Consider the following 23,113-nt stretch of genomic DNA (forward strand, 5'->3'; position numbering starts at 1 on the left):
AAATATTTGAAGCAAACGTTACGTACATATGGTCTTAATTTTTTGAGAGAAGCAATCTTATTTTAATCTCTATTACTGTTCCTCCCCTCTGTACAATTTATTAAATTTAGGCTAAAAAATTACATATAGTACAGAATGATATAAGCTATCGAAGTATGGTTGATATCATGTTCGCACACACGAGTATCTCAAGTCCGAGTTTATCATGAATCATCTGACTTGCATTTCTTCAAACACACACTGAAGAGGACTGTATAATCAAACGTAATTTACATTTAAATAAAAATCCTTCTTAAAAATATACACGATTGATAAATCAAGATTACGAAAATTACAATCGGATCAGATCGGTAATCAGATTTTTTCCTCCGTATTCCGGTAATTTGCAGTTTCTCAGTTAACTTAAGATGTGAGAAAATGAATAAATATTGCGAAAATAAAATTCGCCGGGTTTGAGCCGGCCGGCTAAGAAGAGCGGGAACGCTATTGGCGAACGCGTAATTCGAACACGTGTCATTGGCATCTTGCATGCCAACGGAGAGGAAATTACAAATATTTGCATTTTGCGCAACAGAAAGGAGAAGAAGACTCACTTTGATAATACGACGATACGAGCGTGTTGTCACGTTCTCCTTGTAGACGAGTTCCGAAGTTGATTCGCTCCGAAGTCACTCAATACTCCAGAATCCTATCCGGAAGCACTCGAATTTTCAATCCGATTACTACACCTAACTTCTTTATGAGTTACGTATGTGTGCATATATACGTGTGTATCGGTCCTATACATTTATTCTCCGCGCACCATGATTTCTTTGCGATCTGACTGACACCCACGCCAGAAAACGACCTCGTGCGAGCTACCTACCACCGCAGAGCGCTCGCGCCGACTACACGAACCTGCGCTCGCGACTCGCAAACCGATCGAATCGATCGCTCGACAACACTCGCGAGAGATCACTCTGGCCGCGGAGCGATCCGCCGAATAACTCCCATGAGACGCCTCTCCCTTTTCCTCCGGTGCCCCCTCTTCTCGTCCCTCACGATCTCTCTCTCCCGTCCTCCCCCGCCCTCTCTTTCTTGCCACTCTCGCCTCTTCCTCCCGCGCTCCTCTTCGCTCTCTACGGCCGTGTTCCCACCTTTCTGCGTTCCCTCTTCCTCTCTCTCGTTCGTGAGCGCGACGCGAGCGTGAGCACGAGCGCGCAATCGCGCGTGTAGGTGTGCGGCGGCGGTCGTGCTCGTTGTTTCTCTCCCACGACTCGTCTACCCCTTATCCCTCCTCACTGAGGCCCACCGCGTCGCGCGTTATCGCGGTGCGATATCGCGAATTCCTGCGTAGAGCGTCTCTTCGCGGCGCGACGCGACACGACGCGAGACGACGCGACGCACCAGTTCCCGTCGCATCGGAAACTCAAGCGTGATCGTACACAGGAAGTGAAGGCTTTGTTAAACATTAAACCGGAAGTCGGGTTTAATTAAATATTTTGAAAATACACATTACATTGATAATGGTATCTTTATGACCGGCAACATGCACTTATCTTGTCGCCTCGCAGCAGTATGTAAATTTTAATGTTACGCTACAAAATTTGCATATACAAATTCAAATGAGATGATCAGATCTGACTATCTAGTAATTAAGAGCGGCTCCGAATTTTTTCGCGCCTCGACTTCTTTCTCTCCGACGTCTTCAAAACGTGTAAACAAGCATAGGCTGTCTGCTCCGACACCGTGAAGCGCGCTCGTCGTCGTTTCTTCCATGTACAACAGCTCGCGTCGCTCGGAAATGCTCGTGTATGCTCGCGTCGATTTACACGACCCTCCTCCGCCCCGCATCATCGTGTCCTTCCACTCCCTCCTCTTTCTGCATCTTTGTTTTTCTCTAGCTGTTTTACTTGTTTTATTACTCTCCGTCTGGCGTTTTCAACTGACTCTTTTGCAGAGAAACGGCGCGCCATCAACGAATGAAGAAAAATGTTACTACGAAGCCGCCTCCTCCGATACACTCATACATACGATAACAATGTATTCCGATAAAAATATCTCGCGGCAACATATTTCTATTTTATGTGCAAAATTATCGCAGAAGAGAAAGAGCGAGTGAATGCTTTCTTAACATCACTATTCGTGAGAACGAGTTATATCATAACAGAAAGAGAGTACTTGTAAGAAAAAAAATGTCGGAGCATCGTGCAAGAAAAACACACGCTTCAAGTATCGGCGGGCGCAACGGGGAGTCGTGAAAAGAGGGTAGAAAAAACAAAAATTCCGTCGTCGAGTTACTATGGCTTTCAATAGGTAGACGATGGCAGCGCAATAGGACCGTCGTCGATGTGGTGTCGCCACCACCATCGCCGTCGTCACCGCCGACGCCGACGCCGCTGCAGTTGACGACGACGACGACGACGACGACGACGACGACGACGACGATGACGACGACGACGACGGCGACGGTGGAAGAGGGGATGGTTCACCAACGCGTCATTGTAATTGGAGGTGGCTGATGGCAACGGAGGGGGTAGAACGGGGTTGCTGGTGGGGTAAGAGAATACCTGCCGTCAGAGAAATGTTTATGTATCGGAAGAAGCGAAAAGCGCTCGCTCCAGCGAGGGCATCGAGCGCGAGTTACTGAGTTATCGAATACTCAGTTTAACAATGCGTTTTCTGGAGTTTGCACAAAACGGTTGTCTGAATCGTTGATCATTTTGTACGCGTAATATCTGAAACTTCTCAGCTACGAGACGAAATTAAATCGCTAAATTGTTCACTTTACATCTTACTTGACGAGAGAATTAATTTATCTACGAGCAATCTGAAATAGAAGAACTTGGACGTTTCAATCCGGTTAATCGTCCGGAGTTATGCGCGCGAATTCTCCGAAGAACAATATCTATTTGACCGAAGCGATTCGTTGAGCTGTCCCTTTGAGGGTCTCGTTGAAGTAGCCGATGCGAATGGAGACGGTCTGAAAGAGGTCAGAAGGGCCGATGGCAACGCGCTCAGCAACAAGTTGCAGAGACGTTAATAAACGAGCCCTCGAAGAACCGTCTTACGGACGCCCTTAAGCCTTCCTTAGCTCGTTGATCTTTACACGCCGAGTTTTTTTTTTCCATTTTTTTTTTTCATTGGCAATCACTTTTTTCACTTCACTGGATTACTGTATAAAATTGAATTTTTTTTTCACCTTTTTCTTATTTTATTATAATACTGCAATGTTATACACTGTTTGCTATATCGCGCTACTTTTATAAATTATTTCATTAGGAAAAATAGATAAATATATAGAATAAGCAAAACGAACAAAAGAGACATGTTTTTTTAGGGTCAACGAATTTACAAGTGTCCCTATCTTATTTTACGAGGGCAGTCAAATACAGGAATGTTGGTATCTTATCCACGTATTCACAGATTAGATAAGAAAAGGCCCCGTGGGTCGCCAGGCCGATTTTCTCGCGTTACGAGTGCTCGGTGAATAAAAACAATTCGAGAAAAAGAAGCAATAAACTAATGAGAAATTATCGATCCTCCGAGGCAATAATATTTTCCTCTCTCAAGAAGAAAATGAGTGCAAATCAAATTCTGAACGAATAATTCATGATCCGCTGGAATATCGAAACTTGGAGTGGCTCAATTTAGACTGATTATTCGCATTACTCCTATTTTAAACTAAGCTTCGCAATCCATAAAAGATTATCAAATTAAAGTTTGATTCGTCTATTTCCGTTCTTTTTATTTCATAAAAATTGAATTAGAATCGAATGTCGAGAAGTAAGAATGAAGTTCCTTTGTGTATGAGCGTCTCGCATCGTTTTCGCCGTATGCGTGCTCAAGTTCGTACGCGGCTTAAAGGCAGGCGGATTTTAAACATGGCGGTGCAGCGCGGACAGGCGCAACGCACGTCGATCAATACCACCTTGCTTAATATCAGTTCTGAAACTCCGTACAGCCGGTACCAAGAGATAGACTGGCCTACGTCAGCGAAATAGAATACGGCGCGGCGCGCTTCTAGTAATTAAAAATCTCAAAAAATCGCTGGATATCGATTTTTCACGTTTTATTTCGACGAACAAAACTTTCACGAATTTTATCCGCTTCTCAATAATTGTCAATTTGCAATTTGAAATTTTTATCAAGACAACGCTGGACACGTTGAAGAGTGAGCTAAGAATGAAACAACAGCACCTACGATCAACTCGAGACTTTCGAAAAGTTAACTATATAGTTATTAATTACGCCGCGTATTATTCACGCGTGCGCGTTATCAGTTAGGAATTGAATTATAATAGAAGATAGTCAGCCGGGGCATTACTCACCCTCGTAGCACCTTTGCCCCGTCCCCTCCCACGCTCCCGGAACGACCCTTCGCCGGTCTGCATGTGGTACAGGTGCTGAAACGCAAAGAGAACTGTTAAACGCGCGGGCGGATTACAATTTATGGTTGACGGGATCGCCATTTATCGCAACATGGTGTTCGGCTATCGTAAAATCAAGGCAACCGTATCGTCTCAATTGACCTCGTTAAGTTCAATAGAACCGGTAATAAAAGTATAACTTCCATGGCCAACGTGTTAGATTAGATTCTGGACGGTGCAGCGTTCTAAATTATTCTATTGGATAGAAATATAATCCCGGATTAGAATCGCATACATCGCCGTTAGTGAATAACCAACTATTTGCCTCGCAGTATTTATTAATGCGATTCTTCATTACGTGTGAATTATTTATTACGCGCCTCATACGTTATGATTCTGCGAAAAATTCAGCTCGTAGCATTAATCTTCAAGTTTTCCACGCTACATCGATAGTGCAACTTGTGAAGCAATGTAAAAACATGATGATATACGCAAATTAATGTTTTATCATCGTTATTGCCGTGTGGAAGATAACAAGTCACAAGTAACATATGTAAATGATTTACGCACCTCAGAGTTTAATTGAGTATAATTATAATGCAATATTAATCACAGAAATATTCAAGGTACGAACGATTTCCATACATAAATTGATACAGATCTGTCCGTCTACTTGTTCGTTCTTCGGTTCTTGAAAAAAAGATAAATACTTGTATTGCTTATCAACGTTCTTAAAAAAAAAGACACTCGCATTTCAACTGTTTGGAAAAATGTAAGGGTGACAGTTGTCACCCTTAAAATCTATTTTACAAACTTTATTAAAAGACTAATCTCATATTCGATAGGCAAATATCGTAATCCTGATAAAATATAACATGTATTATTATTCATGAGATTTGAATGGACTTTCTATTCAACAATATTGCGTGTTCTGTAAAATATCTACGATAAAATTAACATTGCGCGATAACATGACTGTTTTATCTATGATTCTTTTCTATATCTTGATTCTCTAATCTAGTTTTGAAAAGGACGTATTATAACAATTCTGTACTACAATACAAATAATTTAACTATGTAATGAATGTATTCTCCTAAATAGAAATACTTTGCATTAAATAAATACAGAAAACTACATTATCTTCCAATATAACGTAACTGCCGACGCACGATAGACTGGCGGAGAAATTGTACGGTAACTGCGAGCAAGCGGAGCAAGAGGTTTGTAGAAAGACTCGTCTTTACCGACGCATGTAAGGAAATCTAGCTAAAAAATTTAAACAAATTTCTAACTAAAATGTAAGTGAAAAATCTAGAAAAAAATCTGAATAAAATCAAGCATAAATAATCAATTACATAACAAATTAGTTGAATAACTAATGATTTTTCAAACAGCAAAAATCACGCATTTTTATTTTGAAAAATTTCCACAAAGAATAGATGATTATGAAATTAGAATTTATAAAGTTATCTAATCGTTTAAAATTATAACTGTATGCAAAGATAGATTTAATTGGATTGTGAAAAATATTTGGTGATAATCGATAAGCTATAAAAAGTTTTTCAACATTCAGACATCAAACACTCGATAACTCTCTCGTGTAAATTTCAGTACCAGTACGTTTCCAATTTGCAATAAAAAGGCAGAAAGTTTCTCTGTCGAAATAAACATTCCCACGGTTATATTGACGAAGTCGATTAAGTAAAATAAATTCGACAATATTTCGCATCATAAATATTTTCAAATATGCATTATAAAGTATTTCTAAATATGACGTAAACTGTAAGTAATTGATTGGTTCTTATCGAATCAGCTGTTGTTAATGTCGACTCTTTCCTTCTCGTAAAAAATTAGTTTTTCTTTTCACTATTAACTCTAATTGTTGCATAATTGCGGACTGCCGTTTTGCGGAATGCACAGAGAAAATAAGGCAGTTTATTAATATCTGACGACTTTTCCGCACTCAAAGAGCCAGTGCAATCCGCCGTGTGGTGAGGTCAAGATTGGTGTGCGAGGGCGAGGGCGAGGGCAACGAGGTCCAAAGGCAGGCGGAAAACCGTCCCCTTTCACGACACACGCGTGGGCGATTATGGTCTAATTCCCTTGTACGCGCATTCCTAGCAACCTGACTGCCTTACCTACCAACCTACCTGCCTCTTCGTGAGGTAAACGAGGAAAAATGTGCGCTGGCCGCGCCAGTGCACTCGATAAGCACACGCTTGAGAGGTAGGGGCGAGCAAGAGGCTCTCCCGATTCCGCACCCCCTCCCCCCACCCTTCGCGCGCCGCAAAGAATCTATGTATGTATCCGTTCCCTCTCGGTTCTTTTCTCACCCGCTTGCTTTCTCCCTCGTGGAGGAAAGTGGAGAAAGAGACCGACGGACACAGGGTGAAAGGGAGGCAAGGCAAATGTCAATATCGACGATGCATCGTTGAGAGGGCGGGAATGAGGGCGTAATTAATCGTCGAAGCCAAGGAATTTCTTCCCTCTTTCTCTTCCTCGTTCGATCGATTTCAGCATCCTTCGCTTGTTCTCGCCGCGCGTACGCGTCTTCCGCGTCTTTCGATGAAACGTGCGGCTGCGCGCTCGTAAATAAAATACGAGGAACAAATCGGCCCTGGTCTCTCGCTCGTTTTAACGCATCGTCGTGTATTTCGAATGCTTCCGTTAACGCGGCTCGCAGTGTAAACAGTCCTTTAAGGGACCTACAAAGTTACGTTGCAGCGACAGCGAGAAGGCAGCTTGGTGGCAGCCGGTGCTTATATTTGTTTAAGCTTCAGCGACACCGAACATTTGCCCCGCGGAGAAAACATTAAACGCGTAGGTCCATTCCGGCGCGGCACATCTGCTACGCGCATCCTCAAAATCATCGGGGAGGAATCCTAATTTGCGGCAAATTAACATAACAATAATCGGAAGGCGGGCAGTTCCGAGAGATATCCTCCGAAATAATTCGGTACACGGCGAGCGCTGCTCGTCAGCAGGCGACAGTAGCATCACTTTTCGTCGCTCGCAATGTTCTTATCAGAAACTGTGCATCTGCCGGCACAAGGAAATGTGTTTACGAAATATTTTAATTACCTTATCGCCGAATCGCCGCAACCGCCGGCAGCTGCCCGGCCGAACGCGTGCTTCTAATTGCTGAGCTAGGCGGTAGCCTATAGGTATGACTTCTTTTCACGCGACGAGGATGTATTTACCTTCGATCCAAATGTCACGCACTCGCGGTAACTTGATTAACGCAGCGATCGACAATTATTGCAAGTCTTGTGAGGATTAATTTCCTTGCGCTCGCGGCGCGACTTAAAATAACGATGGCACGTGATCCGTTGCGTCAAAGCTACGGCGTTCGCTCATAAATATCAAAGGCTAAATATTAATACATTTCGGGGTATCAATTTTAAAATATTAATAACTCCAACAAAAAGTGTTACATGTTTTTAAAATTTTCGATATTTTGTTTCATCCAACAAACGTGATGCTATTGGAAAATTGTGTTTTGGAATTGCGTTCTTTTTTTTTTTTTGGAAGCGATGGAGAAGCGAATGGACGAAAATCCCGGATTTCCGCGCACTGCGCATCCTTCGGTCGGTCAATAGAAATTCGCCGTCACTTCGGCAGTCGTGGAGTAACATTTTTCTTTCTTTGTGCCGCGTGTCCATTGCATGCGTGTCACATACACGCGCGAAGCGAGCCCGATAAAATTGTCAAACGCAACAAGGGGGCCACGGCGGGAATCTCGACGTCCGCAAAAAATTCACGCTTGTCACACACGGGGAAGCTCTTTCACATCCGATAACTTTCAGCCGCGAGGAAAGCGTCTGCACTCTACCCATTGTGCTCTATCCGACACGTTAAAAGTTGACGATTACGGACAATTTCCAATTGTATCAGTTTTTGGCGCCTCAACGCAGCTGGAAGATCGCCGATGGTTTTTCGATCAGCTGACTTTAATTTCATCAAACCATTTTCACTGTGCGGCAGATGGCCGGCGACGGCGGACGAAAAAGCCGTTGCACCCATTAGAAGTGTGGCGGTTAAAAATGGTAGATACGTCGCGGCGGTAAGAAGGACAGGTTGTTTTGCGAACATGCGGTGCGAACATTGCGAAAACGACGCGGCGCGTTGAGGTTTCCGCGAATAATGACGCTCGTTATAGAAAACATCGTCGAGAGATACGCAAAAGTATTCTCTGAATTGACTAATCGAATAATGTTCACGGCAAAGAATGACTACAACTTGATTTTCTTTCATTGATTTCAAGTAGGACGTCTGATGTCACGTGGAAGATTTACGATAACAATTACATTCGATTGCGAGAAATTGCTCGTCGCAAGAAGCGATGAAGCGATCGCGTTTTTATTTATACTCGTCATCGTATTTATTCGATTTATTCTTCTTAAAACAATTTGACTAATCGACAATTTTGTCATATCGATCGACGGCGATCGACGCGGTTGCGACTTCCGGAGGAATACGACGAACTTGGACCGTCCGTGGCGTCGTCGATACACGTGTCAGACGAACGAACAAGTAGTACGGCGTGGTAACGGCTTTAATAATTATTTTTACAACGTTTCCGAGTACACGCGGCCTCAGTCCGTCGCGCTTCGCCGACTCGCAGCTGGCTTCCATACAACCCTGCAGGCCCACCGGCACAAGGGCGGCAGCGCATGCAAACCGACGTCGTCTTTCCATCGAATATCGTCCTTTTTTCATTTCGAATTAAAATACGCATTTAGACTGAATATCAAGTTTTGGGAAAATAAGTAGAAAAGAACTTGGAAAAAGAATGTGAAGTGAAAAGATCGATTAATTAAAAAGAAAAGACGGATATTGAATTCTCATCGAAAGTTTGCTAACGAAAGATTCACGTTTGTCGAGAAGTCTATTGTCTTTCGTAGATACAGTAGTTCGATATGTTGAGGAAAAGTAGGTGAAGTTCGACGGCGTCTCGCTGCAACGGCTGCGTACAATTTTCACCGTGCGAGGATTGCGTGGAAAGGGCGAAATTGCGTGCGACTCGGTTGGCAGGTGTAAGTAATGGAAGTAACGTGCTTTTAAGGCAAGAGGGGAATACTTAATACTTCTTCTGCATCAGGTGCTATTTATAACGAGGACAGCTATTATCGCGATGCTCCGCGTAATTTCTCTACTCGTCAAAACGTTCAATGGAATGATGTTTAATGACGAACGAGCGTCACGGTTAAATTATCGTTAATACAGCTCTCATTTGGTTGCTAATTCTTTACCGAGTAATTTTTATCAAGTTTAAGCAATTATTTCCAAATTTGTCAAACTTGTGTACGAAAAGTAGCATTTATCGAAAAAGTATTTATTCCGAAAAAATTGAGTATACTTGTCTACAACGAATTAATTTACACTGTCGAGAATGTATTGGTTAATTTTTAACCGTCGAATTCTACTGAAGATGGCCCGATAGTGGCCGAAACGTATACTCATTGATAAAGAAAATTTGGAAAAAGAATAAACAGCGAAGAATATCCGGCATTGGCTCTCGATTCCATTAATCACTGTATTTTTTGAGTATTCTTGTCAAACAACTAGAAATCAATCAGCATTAGTCTCACATTAGTCTCATTTGCCCATGAATGCGACAGAACTATCAACATCTTGGCGGGAGACTAATGTGACTTATACCTGAGTGAGCAAAATTTTGAAAAGATCAGCATGATCATTAGTGAAAAGGTGTTTTAAAAGCTAAATATCCTGTGTCATGAAAAGTAAACAAATCAGCGCATTAGCCGCAAATTTGCTACAAATGTGGTCGGACTCTGGACGGGAGACCGCTGTGTCATTTGTGCCGAATTCTTGGAAGGATTGGCACGTGGCCATCGCACGTGGTCATGTTATTGTTTTGAACATAAGGGTGTTGTTACTCCTGGGCCAGGAGTAGGACAGGGGAATAGGTACGGAGGGTCGGACACCCCAGGGTAAAGCCACCAGGAGGGATTTCATTCATGATCCCGAAAGCCACCCCCGTCGCCCGGCTCCTCCAGAGACTACGAGAGTGAGACGGGCAAGCGATACATTACCACCAGAAAAGGGTAGTTCCGTGTCGAGGCACATGACGTCTCGGGAGTGGCGAGGGGGGAAAACCCTCGGATTTGGCCATTTGATATCTTAATACAGACCGCGCGCGGGGCAAGGAGACGTCCGTCGAGTCAAGGACGCCCCACGTCGTATTTTACTTAACGGCAGCCACCTTCGCCGCACGAGGATAGCTAGGTCAGTTCCTCACATTACCATCCCCTGGACTCGCCGGAGGGCGTCCGCCCTAATATTTTCCTCCTCAGTAGGGGACGATTCGTGCTGACGATTCGTAATCAGCGGAAACTTCAGCGACGCAGCGCGGGGTAAAATCTTACCAAATTCGTCGTCACATTTCATCTCAGAATTATCTTACCACTTTTGTTCTCGAAATTCGGAAACTCGTGCGACATATTGTAAAGTGAAATAGAAAAAAGCACTCGGCAACTTTGCCCGCTGCCCCAATCCACCAATCAGACGCACAGCTGGCACGTCGCGTCATCGAATTGGTTACGCGAACCGGTTAAATCGACGAGCGGGAAAAAAGGCGCGAGAACAACAGGGTGTCTTCGCGTTCAAACGCAAATCAACCGATCCGGTTGTAACCCTCTTCGGAGTGCGCGACTAAGTAGGGCGGTTACGTTAGTTGTCAAGGTCGAGGTAAAGTCCGACTGTTGAGGTATCCCGACCCATTTTATTTCTGTAACGGGAACAAAGCTAATCTGCCGCGGCATTATAGATTCCTGTCGGACACTTGAGACATACAATTTCATCGCGACCGGGGATTTCGCTGAACCTTTGAGATATTTTTTTTGTCATGAAGAAAAACAGACGAAAGTTTTTATTTCACTCTCTCGAATTTTGATTTTGGCAAAACGTATTTGTGTTCCTCAAGAGCGCTCGCGAAAATAATGACAATTCGCACAGAGCTGTCCGATGCACACATATGTTAATCTTTTTTTCTCTCCAACTACCTCTGTATCTCTCTCTCCGAAGCGACATTAACTGTCTACTTCCTAACTTAATCCGTAACTTCCGACGCCGCGACAATCTGACATCCTTTTTATTTTCATTGACTCGCTCCGAGGCCTCTTGTACAGGGGTCTCGTTCCCAGGATTTTTCTATCCACGAGTGAGCGAGCAAGCGAGCGCAACGCGCACGGCCATGTTCGTCTCTCTACCTATTTAATTTATATCGTTGCGTAGTACGCACGTAGTCGCGTTCTCCCTCTCGCTCACATCTTCTATCTCGCGGACGGAGAAGAAGTGAAAAAGAGTGTCGCCGAATGGAGCGGAGAGAGTGACCGTCCACGTGTTCTATCTGTTTTATTTTTTCTTTAAAAATTTATTTTGAAAGTGTTGAAATTTGTTCAACAATTCAGAGGAAAGCGTCGGAAAGATAAAGATAATGGCGGTACAAAAATATTTTCCAAACATTGAACGCTAGAAAAATGAAAAATTGCTATAGCTAGATATTCACAAAAGTAGAACAATATAGAAATAATAAACAATGATTATTTATATATTGATAATTCAATTCACGAGTTGACGATTTCAATATCTACATAGCAATTTGTTATTTAACATTATAATTATCTCATACAAAATTATACACAGTTAAAGAAATTCTCCAAGTATCTACATAAAAACATTCAAATCTGCAACAAAAATGATTTTCAAGAATAACAAATTATTTTTCAAAAACTGAAGATTAATAAAGTTATCAAAATCATTTCAAAGTACTTCTTATCGATGACAAACAAACGTGTGGATTGCTTTTATCTAGCATACATCTCGTAATTTTTATTTTAAACATAATAATAGATAAGAAAATATCCTAGATAAATTTCGAAGAGATAAATGTGTCTATATATACATTTCATCTCTTATATCTATCGAAGTGACGACAAGTCTTGTGTTCTTTTTTCTCCGCGGATGGGGTTGAGTCATCGGGACAATAATTAATCTTCAGTGATAAAATCGAGTTGATGCGACATGAGAAATTTCCAGGGATCAATCGGAAGACAGCACAGTCTTGATTCCGGTGTGCGAAGACGCCTTTTCGTTCGGCATGCCTTTCGCTTTAATTGAAATTGCTAAGCTGCCTCCTGAATGGCGTACGTCGCCGCAAGAATTCGTTTATAACTTGGCGCAAATTGACGCCGGTCGGCTGCTTAGCAACGTATCAGCCGGAAAGCTCGGTGATGCTCGATCAGTGCCGTGAGCAGTTTGTTTTTCGCTTCTCCTCGGCCTCGGAAAGAGCGACGGCCTGCCTTCTAAACGCTCTTGTCGGATACGATGATTCATCGTTTTACCCCGACGCAGGGTGTTCTCATCGCGCGCTATCGCCTTCTCTTCTCCCGGTTTTTTTGCAAGACCGCGGAATCGATAGCGATTGTTGTCTCGCTCCCAGGAGCGGATTTGGGATCGAGCCGCTAGAGAGACAGAGTCGTGCAGTAGCATATGTATATATATCTGCATTCGTGTCGATCGTGCCAGTGGGAAAGCGGCGCGCGACGTTGCGTGGCAGGACACGCACGCATGTACAGATGCACGCACGCATATACATATACATGTACATATATATGTACGCACACAGCCGAAAGATTCGAAGCGGCAGATGTTAAAACGCCCAATGGAAACCGGTCATGTTGATGTAGCTGCCGACGCGTCGCACCGCATCGCGCTGCAAATCGTTATGAAAATATTCCGCTATTGTCTCGTTTGCCGTTGCCTTTTTTTGCGATCTATCAACGGCCAAAAAATCACGATGTTCTTCTAAAATTGCAGCGTGCACTTCGACGTAGCGACGCGACGCGTCGACATTAATTATTTAGAAATATTAGATTTTCTTTTTACGAATTTTAATCGTGTCAAATTTTTCACGATTGTGACGCTAAGACGAGAGACAAATGATAACAATAATAATTCTAATGAAACAGGCGACACAGTGCCAGATTTTCTAAGAAAATTATTATATGCTATTAGAATGTAATTTTGATACGCAGGAATAGACTGAAGGAGAGAGGTCGGTGACCCGAACGGACTACCTGGGTCCCCGAGAGCCGAAGAAAAGTGAGAAAAAGCCCGATTGTGAGACAGCGAGCGTTGTCGACTGCATTCACGGTCAAGGTATTACCATTTTCGCGCGCGACAGACCGCAGCTATATCGCAGCGCTGAAACGAAAGAGCCAATCAATCAATTCTCTGCCGTACTGTTCTCGCAATGAGATCTGAACGAATTGCATTAACCTACAGACATACATTACATACGCGTCCATACGATAATAGCCGCGGTGCTCGTCTAGTTTCTGTCACTGCAGGCTCGTTCACTGCCACGATTATATTTAATCGCACCTTTTCGCTTTTAATTGCAGAAATTGCTCTAATCGGAAATTAGATTAGATTAATCGGAATCTGCGTTTTTCAACATGTGCAGAATCCGCGCCGATAAAATACGCGAAATTTTTCCGGAGAGAAACAAAAATAGTGCACACAAATTGTCTGACTCCTAAACGAAAGGAAAATGTTCGTCTGTATTCAATTTAGCATGGATGTCAAAGGCAGCCGATGCGCCTCCAGCTCACAGCTGTCTACGATTATTATATTTCAGAGAGTTTCTCTTTCCCCCCCCCCTCCCCCCCCCCTCTCTCTCTCTCTCCCTCTCTCTCTCTCTCTTTCGCAAGCTACCGTATCGATCACCCCGGCACATATACCTGGGTTTTTGTCGCCACTGCGATTCCAGGGAGAACCGATGCTGCGACGCGCATCCAGCTCTATCCTCTTTGTCATGTAAAACACATCAGACGCATCCTGTTACTTACGGGAGCGCCGTTAGTCTCGCTTCGGCGGTATGTAAACCCGCGCAACTTTTTTCAAGTGACTTTTCTCTAATAAACTCCGCTCAACCGTTCTTCGCATCTCTTCGATTATTTCAGGAGCAATTTTTTTACATCATAAAAAAGGTAAAAAAAAAAAAAAAAAAAAAAAAAAAAAAAAAAAAAAGTTCTTTAAAACGCACACTTAAACGTTCCGCCGATATCGTGCAGAATATTTAAGAAATTCCTGCAGATTATTTCCAGAATTTTTTGATTCTTTTTTCTTACGTTTCCTTGACTGGTCAGAATCGATTCCGTTCAGTGAACTTGGAAGAGAAAATCTCTGGCAACTGTTCCCAACTTGAACAGATGTTCGGACGCGTTCGGAGGCCGCGTGAATCGAAATGAAACAGGGGCCACGTGCGGAGGAAATTCATTTCCTTTTACGGCGACTGTGAAAAATGCGCGCGCAGATGTGCCCGGATGTTTATTTCGGTGACAACAATTCGAGCGCCCGGCGCGACGAGTGATCGGCCCCTTTTTTTCTCTCCGTTTATCTTGCACAGACTTTCACAGATTTGGATCATCATGAATCGTTGAAACTAATGCCCGCTAAATGGCTTTCGTTAATCGCCTTACTTCCACTCTTGACGATCGTTCTTCGCTTTGTCGGAAAACGACTAATGATTCGTGAATCTTCGCATTGCGCAACGAAAGAGAAGATTCCGCGAAAGTGAATGTGCAATAATTTATAAATATCCGATAATTAAATACGGAAAATTAATATTTCACGCGACGACCTCATCGTCGGATGAATGTTTCTCGCAACCGCGAATAAGGTGCGAATGCACAATTATATCTTTCAAGGCGGACCAGTGAGATAAGCCGATTAAACGCAATAAAGAATCGCCATCTGCCAGTTTTCCCGTCGCCGGGAGGGGTCGTGACCGGGGAAGGAGCGGAAAAGTCCTCCCCTCGTCCCCTGTGACACGATCGAGTCATAAATTCCAGAAATCTAAAACCGGCCTTGCCAATGAGAACGCGACGCATCAGGACGCGAACAAAAAGATCCGTGACGGATCGACGTGTATGTTGTACATCGGATTCTTGCTCGCAGGATCTCCCATGGCAACCATAGCTACTGTACAAACAAGATGGCCGATGGCTTCCGGTTTCGGCTGTAGCGCGGCAGCTGTGCGGATCTAGTTTCTAGGTTCGCTGACGGAGCCGACAGCCGAGGAAGGGGGCAAATCGTTCGTATCGATTTCGTTCGAAGATTAATCTCATTCCAAGCTGGACGTCCAACTTGGAAGGAGAGATTCGGGCATTATCGGTGAAGCGCGCCGTAAATAATGAAAATCCGTAAGCGCGACTTTGTGATCGAGCGCAGCCTGACGCCTTCGGCGATCGCGATTATTACTCGATGACTCGAAGATGATTTACTGACTGTCGTTTACGAGGTTAAGATTAGCGCGCATTAATGGATGCCATGTGGCACCATTAATGCGAACAAAAGACGATCCTGGAAGATCGATGACGGAGAACCGCGCATCCCCTGCGCCCTCACACCCTCGCGCCGTATCGCGCGCACAAACCGTGTGCGTGCGTGTGTGTGTGTGTGTGTGTGTGTATGTTGTACGTGTCGTCGGCAGAAATAAATGCTCGCAAGCTGTCGCGCTCGACACTTCTGATTCCGATTTCAATTCGCCGATCGCACCCCGCGGCCATCTAAGCGGCGGCTAATCCCAATTACAAACGGCCATTAATTTTACTCGGCGGATCAAAATCGGGTCAGCGCACGCCGCGAGAATTATGGCATCTCCCTTTCTCACCCCTTCATACGCGCCTCCACCGCCGCTGTTAATCGATCGCGCGCCGAGCCGCCTTGATTTATGTTTACACGCTAATTATCCTCATTTACATAAAGATAGAACGCGCCCGCGCCCCCGTCAGAGTCGCGCTGGCGCGTCGAAAAACCTGGCGTAACTTTCGGTCGCCGTTTATTCGCCATATTATTTTCCCGAATACACAACTATTTTCTGAAGGCGCAATTAATTTTCAACGCGTATGCGCACAAGTGTCGTGCCTCACGGCGGATCTTGGTGCGAAACATGTCACGAATACGCGCCTTCGTGTCTCGCGCTTTGAAGAGAACTATACGCGCCTTAAGAGCGATTATCCTTGATCGGTAGGTTAGCAGTAGGTACATACCGTACCAGCTAGATTCGCTTTTATGACGTCATAATGAACCGGCAATCAGCAGCATTGTCGACATAATTCCCGCGGCGTTGTCTCGCTCGATCCCAGCCGACTCGATATTGTTCCCGTTGCTCCTTTCAACAATATACGCCCTGCCTTCTTCGGCAATGACGAGAAAAACGAATGAAGACGATAGAAAGCCGAAAGACTTTTCGGAAAGTTAATCGCGATTGTGTTTCGAGATAAATTAAAAAACACGACGCGTATCCCGCCGATGCGAATGTCGTGCGAATTCCCGGAAAATATCGGTACGAATTCATACGCGATCTGTTTGCGTCACGCATACGAAAACATTTTCGCTTGCTCGCTTTCGCGCGGGGACTTTGAAGTTAAATCGATGGGAAGCAATATGGTCGAGTTGAAACGAGCCCGCTCGGCAGAGGCGGGAGAGAAAGAAGGATAACGATGGTTGACGCACACGCTTGAAATTGGTCGCGCGAAAATGGAAGAGCTTTCAAATCGGTGTTCTTAATTGAGCGAACGATTGACCGTCGCGACGGGTTGCATATCGCGCGCGACGATCCTGCGCGCTAGAAGACACGCGCGCATTTTCCCGTTTAAGCACAGTTTGGCTGAAATCCTCTCGAGCGATCGGATTTAGCAATCGATCGCAAGTGCTTCATTAATTCGGCATTCTCGTCTGAGTTTAGTTCGTTTCATATTAAAGTTGATTATAAGGGGATGCTGCAATTCTATATATTTCTATATATTCTATATATTTCTTTCTGCGTATACGCAGAGAGACGAGCGATAAATAAAAAAGGAACAAAAATCAAAGAATTAAAGCTCGAGAAATGTATGAGATGTTGCGAGATGGATATTCCGTGGAAATCGGAAACAAATCAGCGGGAGAATCGCACGCGGGATAAATCAATAGTAAATCTGCACGCCTCTCTTCTCCCTCGGCGGCGGCGCGGGGTGGAAGCTCAGAAAAAGGATGAAATGATGCGCCACTAATTCTGTTACGTTTCGTCATCGGCGTAGCGCGGCGCGTATTGTGCGCGCAGTGCACGTGCATCAAGGCGAAATGTATTTTCAGACGCATGCGTAGGATCTCTATGTACAGGGTGGTTCATCGCGTATGTATATAGGACGGCGTGGCGTGGCATAGCGTGGCGTGGCGTGGCGTGGCGTGGCCCGCCGCTGTCGCTACGGCAGCTGTCAGACAGCTGTACAGGGCTTTTTACCTGCTCCGCGTTTACTATAATCGCGCGTATACGATTCCAACTGCCCCGACGAAGCATACTGGCAACGATCAACGCGCCGTAGAGTCAATCGTAGATCTCGATCTGCGACAGTGAAATCTATATGAAAGGAACGAAGAATCCCTTTTTAATTTCCTCCTTGCTGCATTCCGCTTTTATCATCTCGCGGCTATTTTTTTCTACAATTAAGCAAAACTCACTCCGTTTAATGGACTTTTTTTCATTTTCGAAGTGATACTGTTTTCTAAGTCGACTTCGCTTTTACACATTATATTTGCTTAAATGCGTGCAAAAAACAAAATTATTGCTCGCACGGATTGAAACTGATATGTCAGCCTTTCAATAACAAATTCATGGGTAATAATTAATAAAAGCTAACGAGAGTATTAAATTCGATTATTCAGCTTTATTTATCAAATTCTGCATGGAATATTTATACGGCGCGTGTAAGAAAACGTAAGTGTACAAAGAACGGAGGCGGCACTTTGCTGCGTTCGCGTTTAGCTATCGCGAACGCCTCGAAGACGTTACATCCGGCAAGCAGTCGGATCGATACGAGAGCGAGAGCGCGGAGAGAGCTTCTCTCCCTGGCACCGACCCTGAAGCCAAGACAGACCTTGGACTCCCGTGAAAGGGAAATTCAAGGCGGTGAGAGGTACACCGACAATATCAGGTTCTCTTATCGTTCATTTATTATCAATTTATTCCCAGATGTCGAGAAAATAACACATTTTCATTATAATGTCGCTGGAGAATATCGTCCGGCGACAATTTTCCAGATACGCAAATAAGATTAATTTAGCCCGCTGTTTCCAATTCAATAGATAAATAGGAAGCCATTAACTTAGTATCTCCAATCGATTCGTCACGAGATCGAAGGATTCGATATACGTGTAAAGCGTGCAGTGCGTACGCAGTGTCCACCCATACGCTCGCACGGTCATGACTCAGAGCACACATGCACGGACGCACGCACGCACGCACGTACGCACGTATCATGCAAGCACGCACGCACGCGCCTGATGCACGGAGCTGCAACTCAAAATCGATATAGCGAATCTAGCCAGATTATATCCTTCGCGGGGCTTCGCACAATACTCGTAATCCGTCGTAAACCGTGACCGCAGTTGAGACCGTGGCGATATTTAGGCGTACGTCGGAAATCGATAGCAAACGCACGCTGTGCGCGATGAGTGCAGGCGTTTGTCACATCGATTGATGCAAGCGGAGAAAATATTCGGAGAAGTTCAAAAATTTCACCCCGCGCGAAAGAGCGACTTTGCTGGAATCGCGTCGTCTCCGAAATGTGTGATTAGAAGCGGATTGTAAATAATGTTATAAATTTACGTCGATGAAAAACGTAAATTGTTCAAATTATTATAAATTAAAAATTTTTTTTCTTTTTATATATAAGTATATGTATACAATGAAAGCGAAATAATATTTTTTCTCGTCACGTAAGAAGACGAAAAATTTCATTAATCGTCAGTTTTGTTTGAAAACTTAACGTTTTTTCTTCTACCTTTTCAACTATCTATTCAACCCTAGCAACAACTGCCTACGAATATTTTGCATTTTTCAAAGATAATTGAACAGTGTAGCGAGCAACCCTACCTTGTCATTAAGTGCACGTGAACAAATGTACGCGCATGCAATGATGCTTTCGAAACGATGACTGTCCTCGCGCAGTTTTTTAAGCGGGGTTTTATTTTGTCAGCGAAAAATTGTTTGCACGTCGATGATTACGAATCGCACTGTGTTGTAATATTGAGAACTACACAACGGTATAAAGTAACGTTATACACGATGTAAAAATAAGATCAATATAACAATGTAAGAATAAAAAAATTAGCATTAAGATGTGTTTAGATCTATGTTTATAAATATCTGGGTTAAATAACGTAGAACTGGCTTTACAATTTCGTCTTGCGTCCTGGTAAATAATCTTAGCGAGGATGCCGGGCGTCAAAGAGGGGCGCAGAGGGGTATCGTTGCGAGAGAGGAGAGAAAGAAGGAAGAAAGGCGACACCTGCGCGCGTGCGTGTAAGAGAGAAAAAGAGAGAGAATGGGAGAGAAGAGGGGATGGAGTTATCGAGGAAGAGAGATGCGAAGGGGTGAGACATGAGGGGGAGCGGAGGGAGAGAGAGAAGCTGGAGCAGAGGGGTGCAAGGAATCTCCATCGTGGCAAACGGGTCGATCGGGTGCGTGTGCAAACATTTTCCGCGTGCGTTTTCTTCGCGTGTGCGTGGAAAATTCGGCTGGCAAAGAGGGGGATGAAACAGCGATAAGGGTAGCGAGCGAAGAGATGAGAATTTTCTATAAGCACAAGCCACGTTGAGAATTTGAGAAAGAGAAACAAGAAAAAAAACATCTCTCTATTTTTCTATTCCCTTCTTGTGCCTCTCTTCTCTTTTCTTCTGTTTCTTCTTGCTTTTCTGTCTTATCTATGGAGAATTTTTTCAATTGTGCAAATAAAAAGTATAAGAAAAAGGCGACTAATAAAGTTCACGTCGCATTCTGACATATGAGTCTTTAAATCATACAAGTGTTTCGTAAATACAGAATATTTCACAACTCGCAGATGATCTTCTTAATGATAGACTTTTTAATCAGTTTAAAAAAAGTCCGGTTTTCCTCGATAAAAATATCGGCAGATGCAAATATTTATCACATTTTTCCTATTTTCAGCATTATATGTCTTTAATTAAAGTGCTTTGTGATATTTTCATTGAGGAAAAATCAACTCCAAATTGATTCATAAGTTTCGAAGACTTTTATATATTTTCGTCAACTGCAAGATAACTTTTTCATGTATAATTCAATAATAATCATTATTAACCATTTTTACTAACGTACATAAGAAATATATATATATATATATGCACTATATTTATTGATCAATGTTGAGATTAAGATTGTCAAAAATGAACAATTTTTTATGCGCATAAAGCTGCAAGAATTAAGCATTCTAGGAAGTAGAAGAAAGCTCGGGAATATCTTTCGTCCGTGTCTCCGCGCGAGCGCGCAGAGAATTCGAGAGAAAGAGAGAGAGAGGGGGGAAAAGAGAGATTGTCCAAGTGCGCGCGCGCGTATACGCTCGCGCTCGCGCGGCCGTCGCACGTGCGTGGCTGCGTGTGTACGGGGAGGCTGTGACTCATCCTGCGGGAGAGGGAGAAAGAGCGAGTCCTGTTCCCGCGGCAGGAAACAACGAGTGGGGGTGGGGATCAATATATCGACTCGAGAAACACTCCTGCCCGTTAGCGGGAACTGCGTAGCTTCAAGGTCCTCCCCCACACTCCTCCACCTCTCCTCCCACGCTTTCCTTCCTTCCTTCTCGCTCTTATCCTCGATAAAGTCGATTTTCGGGCGGAATCGGAAGCGGTGCGTTTTATTCACGTTAGAATTTACGAGCGAAAAGCGCTTTTAGACCCGATATAATTCCGCCTCGCCTTCGTCCTGCCATTTTAAAAAAGCGTTACCGTGACTTTAATCGCACTGCGAACAGCACCAAATGTAAATAACGGACTAATTCATTAAACTCGAGAGAATTAATATCTAAAGCGCAGCATCTAATAAGCTAAAATGCAAATTAATTGAAGACGGAATATTTCATCGTGGTCATTAGGTTGATTGAAAAATTACGTCAACCCAGATTGAACGTTAAGCGACGTTGTTGCGTTATCGCGTCAAATAAATAAGCTGTTGTGGCTTGTCTTTTGACAGAATTTCAAAGTTAGGTTTTTAACGATCGCCGTCGACGGCACGAGCGCCCGTCGTATTATTTTGCCGTGACGAGCGTATAGCGAGCGGGTTGATTGGCCTGCCGTTCAGATAACCCTGAGCAGTCGAGAATTGTATCCGGTTATCGGCGCGGTTATCGGTTTAACGAATAACGCAAAAAGCATTCGTAATGCACTCGCGAGGCTCGCACCGAGATGAGTCGAGTCGAGTCGCGCCTGCAGTAAACCGACGTAACCGAATCCTCGTCCGTACGCGAAACAGATCCCCTTTCTCTCTTCCTTCACCCGTCCTGTCGCCCTCTCGTTCTCCTATTCGCCTCTCACCGGCTTTGACGGGCTTCCGTTGTTTCGATTTATCGAGAAACCAGAAACGAAACGGCAGCCACTTTACGGCAGCCGTCGCCGTCGCCGACGCCGTCCGCATTTGTTTCATTTCACGCCAGAGACAATTCACAGTCGCGGAATTTGCGCGCACACATTCCCGTCTGTTCTCAATAGCGATATAGCGTTCACGCATAAAAATCCGAAGATAGCGCGTACTTAACATCAAATACTACAAGAGAAGAAGAGCAAATACGAGCTTGTTTGTATCTTTATCCGCGAGCAAGGCGAATAAGAAATCGAGCGGAGACGCTCCGAAGTCGCGTCGGGGGTCGATGATCCACGTGTTTATGAGAAATCGGGTCAAAACAAGAAGGAAGGCGATAAAAATCAGACGGTGGTAGTCGAAGAGAGCGAAGAAGGGCGGAGGGTAGAATGGATACGGCCTCTCGACAGCAGGTGTGCAATGAACTCTCGAGGGCAGAGTCCTTTCTCGCAAAAGACGAAAGGAAAGAAAGAGCGAGGACGACCGTTCCCTCCCTCAGGGATAAAGAGGGTGTTAAGTTCCGCAGGGGAGAGGAGTGTGGGTTGTTGTGACGGCGTGTTCTACACCAGTCTTCGACTCTTGGCGATCTATCATCCCTTTCTTTCGGTCCCGCGCGACTTTTGGCTCCGCCAAAAATAGTCAGAAATTTGACGCGCGACTAATTTCGCAGAAATCGAACTTGCCTTTTAAACCAGTCTCGTCCCGAGTCGACGAGAATGACCGAATCTGCGAAAACAGCCGACTCGAAATCGCCTCGCTGCTCAAATGCAGGAAATGAGAAATTTGTGAAGTATCTCGTGAAAAAAATGGCCCTCTTAAATATTGATTAGATATAGCGCGCTATCGGGAAGCTGTAAAGTGCACCGATCAGCGAAATACTAATTGATAAGTGGCGGAATGTTATCAGGGAACTGTGTTGGCGGCGTCGCCGGGGCGGGACGTGCGATCCGGCGCGTGTGTCGCCGGCAAACAACACGTCTGACGTTTCTGAACGAGACTGAAGTTCGATACGATTATTATGACCCGCGGTGAGCCTTGAACTTGCCCTACGATAAGCCGTTCACGAGCTCGCCGTTGTTACTGCGCGCCTCGAGGCATCGGGCATTCTCGTCAATAATCACCGCGTCGATATATACGCGCCGCGTTTTCTCCGATCGCTAGTCGAATCGGAATAATTGCGACGGATTTGGACGAAATTTTTCGCACTTTCTTAAAATTCATCTAGCGATTGTAAAAAAGTAAATTCTTATTTATTGCCGACGTTTTTTTAATATATTGTTGGACCAAAGTGTAGCATTTCGAAAACTGTAGCGACGAGAAAGA

The 23,113-nt window shown here is 44.2% G+C and overlaps 1 protein-coding gene across 4 annotated transcripts in view; it reads right to left on the minus strand.

The window, feature by feature from the left end:
- Positions 1–23,113, minus strand: part of LOC105670607 (methylcytosine dioxygenase TET-like) — a 61,213-nt gene that overhangs the window by 25,046 nt on the left and 13,054 nt on the right. For 3 of the 4 annotated variants that reach the window (XM_012364213.2, XM_067357386.1, XM_012364212.2), the window contains exon 3: positions 4,311–4,385. In XM_012364213.2, the coding sequence (XP_012219636.2) occupies positions 4,311–4,385 (75 nt within the window). Of the gene's footprint in view, positions 1–593; positions 2,433–4,310; positions 4,386–23,113 lie in introns of those variants that run through there. The other variant, XM_012364214.2, reaches the window with a different exon arrangement.

Source organism: Linepithema humile, chromosome 6 (assembly GCF_040581485.1).
Source record: "Linepithema humile isolate Giens D197 chromosome 6, Lhum_UNIL_v1.0, whole genome shotgun sequence".
NCBI lineage: Eukaryota > Metazoa > Arthropoda > Insecta > Hymenoptera > Formicidae > Linepithema > Linepithema humile.